This window comes from Urtica dioica, chromosome 4, assembly GCF_054948205.1.
Source record: "Urtica dioica subsp. dioica isolate 48M chromosome 4, U.dioica_male_clone48M_v1_H2, whole genome shotgun sequence".
NCBI classification, from domain to species: domain Eukaryota; kingdom Viridiplantae; phylum Streptophyta; class Magnoliopsida; order Rosales; family Urticaceae; genus Urtica; species Urtica dioica.
Window position 1 is genome coordinate 47545122 of NC_142759.1, and position 10486 is coordinate 47555607.

General features: G+C 40.4%; 1 protein-coding gene across 1 annotated transcript; it reads left to right on the top strand.

Moving 5' to 3' along the window:
- The first annotated feature begins 442 nt into the window (after positions 1-442).
- LOC149401722 (uncharacterized) lies at positions 443-1481 on the top strand. Its single transcript, XM_089610856.1, has 2 exons — positions 443-762; positions 932-1481. Exons 1-2 carry the CDS (start codon positions 443-445, stop codon positions 1479-1481), a joined length of 870 nt encoding a protein of 289 aa, XP_089466982.1.
- The last annotated feature ends 9005 nt before the right edge of the window (positions 1482-10486 follow it).

A 10486-nucleotide genomic window follows, 5' to 3' on the forward strand; every position in this document is an offset into this window, starting at 1 on the left:
TGCGCCATATTTCTTGTTTGGATCTAAACTTTGCAAAAAGTCTTCAAATCACCCAAAAATTGCTCAATGATCTTCAAAACAGTTTTAGCTCATGAAAACCTATAAAATCAAAGAAAACTGTTATCGGTCGCCTTAGAAAACTCAAAACATTAAATTAGTTGCAATTTGTGATTAATATCGGATCAAGAATGCCCAATGGACTAGGTCACAAAAAAGCTTATCAAGGCCCAAAGGGTTCCAAAGCCCATCCAAAATGGGCCGAAGTCAAGCACACGCTCGCAGGCTTCGCAAGTGCCCCCATCTCAAGTATAGCGATCAGACCAATAAATATCACCAGAGCCAGAGGCATCACCTCTGTGCCCTTCTACTTACTTTCTATTCTTCTTATTCTCAGATCTTCGTGTTCACTTTGCTACATCTATGGTAAAAAAAGAAGACCAAGATGTACCTATGGTCCATCAGGCAAGAGACTGGCGAATCCTTGAGAAAATATCTCGCTCGATTTACTGATGAATCAAATAAGGTCGATCGATTCGACGACGGGGATGCGATAGCTAGAATTATCGAAGGCTTGCTCACAAGCGACTTCTTAAAATGTGTCGTTGGTCATGTCCCTTCTACCATGGCCAGGCGTATGACACAAGCAAAAAACTTTATGGGAGTCGAAGATTGCCTCAACGGAGGAAAGAGCAACAACCAAAGCTCCCGTTGCCGAGACGAACCTAGCAATGAACAAGGCGACTTTCGCAAAAGGAAAAACATGTGAGGTCAGACTTCCAACAATCAACCATCCACTTCCCAGAAACCGCAACTTGTGAATAATTTCAGGAAATATTCTACGTTTACACTACTGAAAATGATGCCAAACTAATGTCTTTCAAATAAGATCCCGTGACTCTCCACATGTCCAAATACTGGTTGTTTCATTAAGAACATGGTCATCTGACCTAAGAGTGCTACCAGCTCAACGGGGTGGACTCAAGGTGTTCACGTTTTCTCTGATCAGTGCCTTCGATCCTACCCCGAGTAGACCACATTCTAACAAGGGAGGAAGAATGGTCACCATCATCAACCAAGCTAGAGTCATAGGAGCCTCCGATCCACAACTCCACGTGGTAACCACCATACTGGGTGGTTCACAAGGCGTTGATTCACCCCGGCAAAGGAATAAATTCCTAAGGGCCGCCTCACAAGAAGACACAGCTAAGCAGATCAATCTCACATACGAGGAACTCCCATCCGTGTCTCACGAGATGATGTACTTCGCCAATGAGAAGGCAAAGCGAGTTATTCATCCGCACAATGACGTGATTGCCATCAAGGCCCAACTGGCCAATAATATGGTGAAAAGGGTCCTCATCGACAAATGCAACTCTGTCGACATAATATTGAAGACCCGCTTGGAGCACATGAATTTCGGGGGGTTACGCCCAACCCCAATCCGAATACCCCTTTTTGGGTTCAATAGAGGCGAGTTATGACATACTTTACCATCGACTTACCAACCACTTTCGGAATTCCTAAGTACATTTAAATTGTCCACATGGTTCATTTCCTAGTGGTTGACCAACCATCGGCTTATAATGTCATTATCGGTCGGCCCACACTCAACCAATTAAGGGTAATCGATTGGCTTACAATGACATTTGCCTAGATTACAAAGATCTTAACAATGGTTGCCCTAAAGACTGTTTCCCTCTCCCGCGCATCGAAAAACTGGTCCGATGCCACAGCCGACCATAGAACCCTATTCAATAAGTGGAACACTTTAGCTGTCCGCTTTCAGGTTGGGCAGTAAGGGTCGGAGAAGGGCAATCACTCATTCTTAAAACCAGAAACCAGCATTCTTAAGACCAAAGAAAAGAGTCGGGTGGAAAAGGGGGGAAAGCTCTCCGTTCCTGGTTCTCCTGTAGCTAGATCCTCTGGAACGACAAGAATCCAATCAGCTTCATGGACACCTATTTGAGCCACAACAAAATTCGCATGCATGAGCCAGATCAGATTAAGACAACCTTTGTCACAGATCGATGGTTATATTGTTACAAAGTCATGCCTTTTGGACCTAGGAATGCAAGAGCCACATATTAACGACTAGTCAACCGAATATTCGCCTAACAAATCAGGAAAATAATGAATGTACAAGGACGATATGCTCGTCAAAAGCCTGTAAGCCGATGACCACGTGTATAACCTAAGATAGATGTTCACAATCCTCCGCCATTACAAGATGATGCTCAACCCTAATAAGTACGCTTTTGGGGTGGAGTCTAAAAAATTCATGGGCTACATCGTCAGCTAAAGGCCTACTTCCAAGCCTAAAAGGCAAGATGCTTTACATGTATCTTGTCGTGTCCGAAATAGCCGTGACTGTTGTGCTCAACCACGAGGAATATAAGGTCTAATGGTGAATAAACTACGTGAAGAAGGCCTTACTTGATGCTGAAATACACCGAAATCGAGAAGCTAGCTCTGGCACTCGTAATGGTGGCAAAGAAACCACGCCCGTACTTCGAAGCTCACAAAATCCTGATCCGCACCAAGCACCCAATCAGTAAAGCTCTCCAAAGAGGGACATTGTCTCATGATGATATGGTCCCATGAATTGAGCGAGTATGAGATCGAATATCAACAAAGAACGGCCATCAAAGGCCAAGCCTTAGCCGATTGCATAGCATAATTCTCTTACACTCCTAACATGAGAAAAGAGAAAGAAGAGACGACCAATGAATTTTGGGTTAGAAGGAGAAAGATGGATCCAACAGGTCTGATATGGGAATTGCACGTTGACGGAGCATCTAACACTCGGAGAGGTCGGTGCCAGCATTGTACTAACAAATCCCGAACGGGAAAAGTTAAGGTACGCCCCCCAATATGGGTTCCACGCCTTAAACAATAAGGCAGAATATGAGGCCCTCATTGTCAGGGTAGATCTATTGCAAAAGCTCAAAGCTGAAAAACCTGCATATATAGTGCGACTCGTAACTGATCGTGAACCAGGTTAAAGGTGATTACGCAGCAAATGAGCCCAACAAGATCACCTACTTGGCAAAAAAAATTTAAAGCTCGAAACTTTCTCTTGGTTTGAGATCCTCTAAATCCTAATAGAGTAGAGCTTCGAGGCTGATGCCCTTGCTCACCTCGGATTTGAGATCGACAAAGAAGGATTGGGGACTGTCCCTATCGAGTGTCATTGTCCCGACGGTCCGTCTCACCAGACATAGTTAGGGTAATGGAAGACGTCCCTCATTTTAGCTGGATGAGCCTAATTACAAAATTCATGCTAGAAGAGGGAGTCCCTGAAGATCACAAGGATGACGAATAGTTAAAGGCCTTAGTGTCCAAATACATGCTAAGAGAAGGCATACTCTACAAACATGGTTATTCCACTCCGCAAGGATGTCGAAAAGTTAAAGGCCTTAGCGTCCAAAGCTGATTCGACGAAAGTCATCCGCAAAATCCATGAGGGCATCTGTGGAAACCACTCCGCGAGACTCTCGCTCACGCAAAAGATCCTCAAACAGGGCTATTTATGGTGCACCATGAAGAAGGACGCCTACGAATGGGCACTAAAGTGAGAAAAATGTCACTTCTTCACCCATATACCAAAGCAGCCACCAACCCCATTGTGCACTATCAATGTCCCCCGACCCTTCGCCAAATGGAGAGTGGAGATCATTGCTAAGCTCCCAATAGCGCCGAAATCATACGAGTACACATCGTCGTCATAGACTACTTCACAAAATGGGTGGAGGCTGAGCCACTAGATAGGATCATCGAACCAAATACAAAGAACTTCATCTAGAAGAACATCATTTGCCACCATTGGATCCCGGATTCAATTGTGACAGTCAATGGATCATAATTTGACAATGCTCGAGTAAGGGAGATCTGCGCTCAACTCAAGATTAGCAAGACATTCTCCTAGCCTCACCACCCACAGGCCAACGGCCAAGTCGAAGAAGTTAACAAGATGATAAAGAGCAACCTCAAAGAGAGAAATGGCGTCTGGGCCGAAGAGCTGCCATTCGTCATGTGGGCTTACCGGACGACCGCCCGGAATGCAACTGGAGAGACATCATTATCCCTCACTTACGAGATTGAATCCATGGTGCCGATCTAGACTGAGATCCCCACATTATGAGTTGAGACTTTCAACAAGGAAGAGAATGACAAGGTCATGCGCCTCGAGTTGGAACTAATTGACAAAAAGAAGGCTGAGGCTCTTAACCGCCTTCTTACGCAAAAGCGCAAAGTCGAAAGGTACTACAACTCCAAAATCAAAAGGAAGAGCTTTTCCATCGGAAGTCTTATATTCAGAAAGGTGTTTCAAAACACCCAAGTACAAGACGCTGGCGTCCTCGGCCTGATTTGAGAAGGACTCTACAGGGTCTGCCAGGTGATCCACAATGCACCTATTAGATCGAGTAAATGAATGGGACCTCGATTACCTATCTGTGGAACGCGGAGCACCTAATGCAGTACTAAAAGCAACCGGCACTTCCCCCTATTTTATTGCTTTTAATTTAAATTCAATAAGGCATAATTTTTGCAATTTTCAATAAAAAGTAAAAGGTCTTTCGTTAACAAAATCTGTTATAAGTATAAGTAATCAAGATATCGCTTGTAAACTAAGAAAATCGGGGAACCTAAAAAACGCACCCCAACAAAACAAAAGACTTGACATACGTTTGATCAAGCGCTTAAGTCTAAACCGGAAAAGATACGGGGACAAGAACTTGAAGCTTTAGGATGATGCCAGTAGGCTACATCTCCAAAATCGCTAAGTACGACGCGATGATTCGATGCAAAAAGGTTACATCCCTGAATCTCGAAATGCAATAGGATGGTTCAACGCCAAAAATGCTATTGATGGGGGAGTAAACATGTTGGTATCGATCACGAACAATCGCTTCGACACCGAATTGTTAGTGAAATACCCTTATTGGAAATACATATCCCTATAACCATGCGGAATATAAATAATTGCGCTATCTAGCTAATTAATTGTACGATTATATGATCTAGATTTGTTTAATTGAGTAGTTAACATTAGAGAGCAATTCAAGTAACCAATTTATAAGAGATAAAGGGAATATCATAACACTTACAGGTTTGGGTTCAGCTATAGAAACTTCCAATCGAGTTCTTCAAGATCCAATACTGAGCTCCTGTCACGACCCGCGACCTCTCGTCGGCTCATGAGCGACAACAGTGGGCAACGTCACAAATCATATAATCAACATATCAATATATTATATTAAACAGATACAGAAATAAGTAAACATAATAACCATAACACTTATCTTAAACATAATTTAAGTATAATAATATATAAGTATCAAAAGTGGTTATATGAAAAACTAGGGAAATTTTTTCGTTTTTCTCAATTCGAATTTTGAGTCTCACAACGACTCTTTATATAATTACATGAGATAGTTTTAGGAGCGTAGATTACAGAAGGGGTTAAACAAAAGATTATTATACAAAGAAGTTGTTCCCGGGTGAGTTCCCATTAGCCCATAGGTCAAGAGATACACGCTCGGTCTTCGTCTTTAGATCCGTTATTCACATCGCCGCCTTGCCCTTTTCTACATTACCAAGGGTCATAAAACTATGAGTCGATTGGCTCAATAAGTGGGAGTCTAACTTAGAAATTAAAGCGACTAATGCCATGTGATAACATGTGACATGCAAATCTAACTAGTTCTAGAGCATGACTAATGTGTGCACACTCTAACTAATACTTGTCGTCCGTAAGGTTACACACATCCCCCGCTATAACCTTTGGAACGACAAGAGACCAGCCTTATACTTCGAGTAGAAGTCATCCGACGGCCTAAAACTTTTATCGTTTGTATAGGATCCACTTGTGGTACCATCTTCATCGTGACGTCAGCGCATCCGAGCTTTCCTAACAAAGAGCTCTCGATTCACGATTACCATCTCACTGCGGCAGGGGCGTTCAGTGTGCCTCCGCTTGAATCTCCAATCGGCAATGGGCTCGCATTTCGCGAAGCAATCCCAAGGCACACAGGGCACTCGGTGAGCCTCTGTCAGGGTCTCCAGCCGAGAGTGAGCACGCGTTTCGAGAAACAACCTCATTGGGTACGTGGCACTCAGTGGGCCTCTGTTTGAGTACTCAGCGCCATCCAGACCGATACACTCGTCAATACAAGTCAATGACTTGTAGGTACCACCGATACAATAGTTCTTTAGGGTTTGGGTACTCTGCAGCACTCAAAGTATGCACCTATGCTACTTACAGGAGAGCGACTCAGGATAAACGTTGAAAGAGATTTCATTCTCCTTTTATGCTCGTTAGTGTTTTAAGTTGAAGACTCGGGACGTGACTCCCGGTACTTCTACCCTCGATTCGAATCTGAGAGTTAAACATGGCTCTACTGTCTCCCCCGTACTAACGGGTCAAGCACATAACTTAAGGGATGATTATATCACGTAGCAGAGGCTGGGTTTCACAAGTCTATGTTTAAACTTATCGGGCGAACCCGAGCTAAGTTTTCAAGAAAAGTGGTCGAAGCTTTAATTCTTTGAGATTATTCGTTTTTATGGCTTTTCCTACTCTTGTTTACTAACACGTAACAATGCACGCAAACAGAGTTATTCATTTGGTATGTAGTTGACTTAGGGCTCCCTACTTACCCAAAATAGTTCGTCGGAAACTTGTTGACTTCTGGAGTTTCTTCCCTTTATACGTTTCTCGAGACTCTTGGCACGTCCTGAAGCGTCGAGAGAACTAGAATCCGAAGTTGAAACTTCGTTAGTTATTCGATTCAGAAATGTTGAAGAGTTTAAGTAGGCCTGTGCACGGTCCGGTCCGGTCCAAAACTGACCAAAAAATCGGACCGGACCGTTCAAAACGGTCCAAAAAAACCTAAACAGGACCGGACCAAAAAACTATAAAAACAGGACCGGACCGAACCGTTTTGAATCGTTTGGACCGTTTTGAACCGTTTAGACCGGACCAGACCGGACCGTTTTGAACCGTTTTACATAATTAAAATTAAAAAAACCATTAATTTTCCACTAAAACAAAAACATATAGTCATGTATGGGAGGGAAATACATGCACAAATGTCTAATTTGGCTAATTGGACATTAATTTATTTTTTTTAATTGTTTTTTAAATAAACCGGTATGGTCCGGTTTAATGGTTTTTTTAATTTTAATTATGTAAACCGTTTAGACCGGACCAGACCGGACCGTTTTGAACCGTTTTACATAATTAAAATTAAAAAAACCATTAATTTTCCACTAAAACAAAAACATATAGTCATGTATGGGAGGGAAATACATGCACAAATGTCTAATTTGGCTAATTGGACATTAATTTATTTTTTTAATTGTTTTTTAAATAAACCGGTATGGTCCGGTTTAATGGTTTTTAAAAAAAAAAACCGGACCGGACCGTTTGAAGTGAGTAGACCAGACCGGGGAAAAAAAACCGTTTTAAACCGGACCGGCGGTCTAAAAATCACCGGTCCGGTCCGGTTTACGGTTTTTACGGTTTTTTTGCGCCGCAGTTTAAGGTTCGTTGTCTGGATTCGCTGTGAGTCGGTTCGGGGTTTGAGAATTTAATTACTTATTTCCCGGTCTTTCAGAAATTAAACTTATTGTATTCGTACCGAAGAAATAGTATGAAATAAAAGTTCAACGAGTTATTTTCAACGAGTCTTAAATACATAAATAATACGAATCATACTGCCGAGAATTCCGAAATAATACACTGAAACTAAATTCTCCAACATCTTTTAAGTAAATTATTAACAATTATTTAAAATAAACCAAAGTCACTAAAGTGTAACTCAAAGTTTAACGCTACAAAACGATATAAGACTCACGAGTGAGATCGAGATTCACTCTTTTTATGAATTCTCTAACTTCCGGCTTCGATACGTCCGATTTCGCCGGCTCTCGCTCGTCCCATCTCGATCTGTGGCTGAGCTGTTAAATTCAGAAAATGAACATCGAGTCAATTTATAATCCCAATTCGGACTCAAATCCTAAAATTTCAGTTCTCGGTCTCACTCCGATATCCGAGAAATTTCCGACCTAGACGACGAACCAATATCAAACAACTAAAAATTTCCAAATCGAACTCAAACTAAACAAATCCGAAACCGAGATCGAACAAGCAACGTTACACAAATCAAACAATTTCCAAACCAAACCCGAAAGCAAAACATCAAATCTCAAATCACATTCACGAAATCACAACTCGATCAAGTTTCGAAACCCAACACGAAACACAAACGACATCAATTCAGCCATACCGTAAACTGAAACAAATAAAGCCAAATCTAAACCCATAACATCCAAAATTACATCACCCATAACTCATAAATTCCAGTTTCGGCACCAGGAAAAAAACGTATCATAACTTCGGCTACACAACTCGAGATCTAACGATTCCAGTTTCATAACGAAAATAACATCCATACCTTTCTAATGAGATATTATAATCCAATTTTGGACCAAGACAACTATCTCAAAAACATCCCGCAAAATCAGTTCACAGATTCGGAGTTCCCATTTTTTTCAGCTTCGAAACACTGATTTCAAAAATTCATATCTCACTCAATTCTTAACGGAATTACATGTTCTTGGACTTTTTAGAAACTTTATGAAGTCTATTATTCAGAAAAAATATCTAACATAAATTATCTCAGAATACACAACCCTGTCTATGTCCGTTTTATCAGACTGAAATTCCGGACCTAAACCATTTCAAAAATCCAACTCGTCCAAATTCAAAACAACTTTGAGGAATCAATTTCAATCACAAATACGAGCACAGAATCAGACCAACCAACCTCAAAAAAATCACAAATCCGAAACCCCGATTTAAGAGCATAACCCTAGTTTCACATTTTCGGCCAAATCAAGACAAATATAAAGAAACCAATGTCAAATTCACAAATCCAAGCAATAAACATCACAAACCGAGCTCAAACAACAACCACAACAACTCAATTTCACGAAAATCCTCAACAAAATGTAAATCCCCAATCTACACTTTCAAACCCTAACTTCAAAATTCCATTTCGAGGAAATGATTTCTCATATTACCTTCGTGATTTTCAAGCTTCCCGGTGCTCTCTCTTCATTTTCCCGGAGTTGGTTCTCGGTCGGCGTCCTTGGTGAGCGTGCGGTGACTTTCCTTGTCTCAGCGCGCGCGCGGTGGCTTGGTCTCAAAGATGGAGGCGAGTGAGGAAGAAGAAGATGAGTGAAGAAGAAGAAGAGCGAAGAAGAAGGTTGATGAAAGTGGAGATGAGTTGTTGAGCGTTGTTGTTGCTGATTTTTTTTTTCTCTGTAAGAGCATCTTTAATGGTTTGTAGCTTAACAATTGTGATGACTTGCTAGCAATTAGAAAAAGTTGTAAACTAGTTGCTTACCATTATTTTGTACTTTATCTATTAGCTTAACTAAGCTACTTTGCTTAAATGGACCAATTTTTTATTTTTTTTATTAATAAGTGGGAATTGAATAGAAAATAATAATAAAATATTAATTATTGACATGTGGGATAAAGTTAAGCTAGGAGAGTGATTTAGCTTACCAATAGAGAACAAATTTGCTTAAATTAGTTGTAGCTTAAATTGCTTATGTGGCAAGTTACAAATATGATATTTGCTTACCATTAAAGATGCTCTTAGTATTTGCAGGTTGGACAAGCGGTAGAGAAGAAGAAGAAATCGAAAATGGGTGAGGAGGAGACAGAAAAAGAGGTTCCTATTTATATAAACAAGAATCCCATAATTTGCTCATTTAAATCCTTCTCTTCTCTCATAACTCCGAACTGACCTCACTTTTAAAATTCCATTGAAATGAGTCTTGAATATTGTTACAATTATATCCTTCATCACATAATTATTTAATTAAATTCGTAACCAAACGGATTTTAATTATATGATTAAACCGATAATTTTCTCGTTCGTTCTCGATTAATTTAAATATATTTAAGGTTTCTCGGAAATAATTCTCGTCCTTGAGAATTTATTTCTTAAATTAAATTCCGGAATATTTCTTCGGAAAATAATTTATTATTCGAGACGAACTCGATAAATCCTTTATTTATTCTGAGATTTTTCATTACCTTAAAATATTTTAAATTAATTCGAAAAACTTATATGACCATGATTCACTCAAGAATTTAATTGTAACAAACGGAAGCTCGTTTATTAAACGTGAATTTACAAGTTGAGTGATTCAAAAGTTTATCCTTTACAGCTCTAGTTACTCGATCTTCAAGCTTTGGGTCTCCGGTCATGAATCTTTGGGAACGAAGACTGGACTCTTATCATTTGGATCTCTAATGGATGACACCGTAATCTTTCAAGCCTTAATATCAGAATGAACAAGAATAAAGTGTGCACTCTCTCGTTATCTCAAAACGACTACCGATTTAAGAGTTTGGGTCGTGTTGTATTTTTGGGATTCGAATCACGAATTCCAAGGAAGAGGGACA

Coding starts and splice junctions, on each gene's coding strand:
- LOC149401722 (XM_089610856.1), top strand. CDS start 443: ATGTACCTATGGTCCATCAGGCAAGAGACTGGCGAATCCTTGAGAAAA. Junction 763..931: donor TTTCGCAAAAGGAAAAACAT/GTGAGGTCAGAC, acceptor TGTTTCATTAAG/AACATGGTCATCTGACCTAA.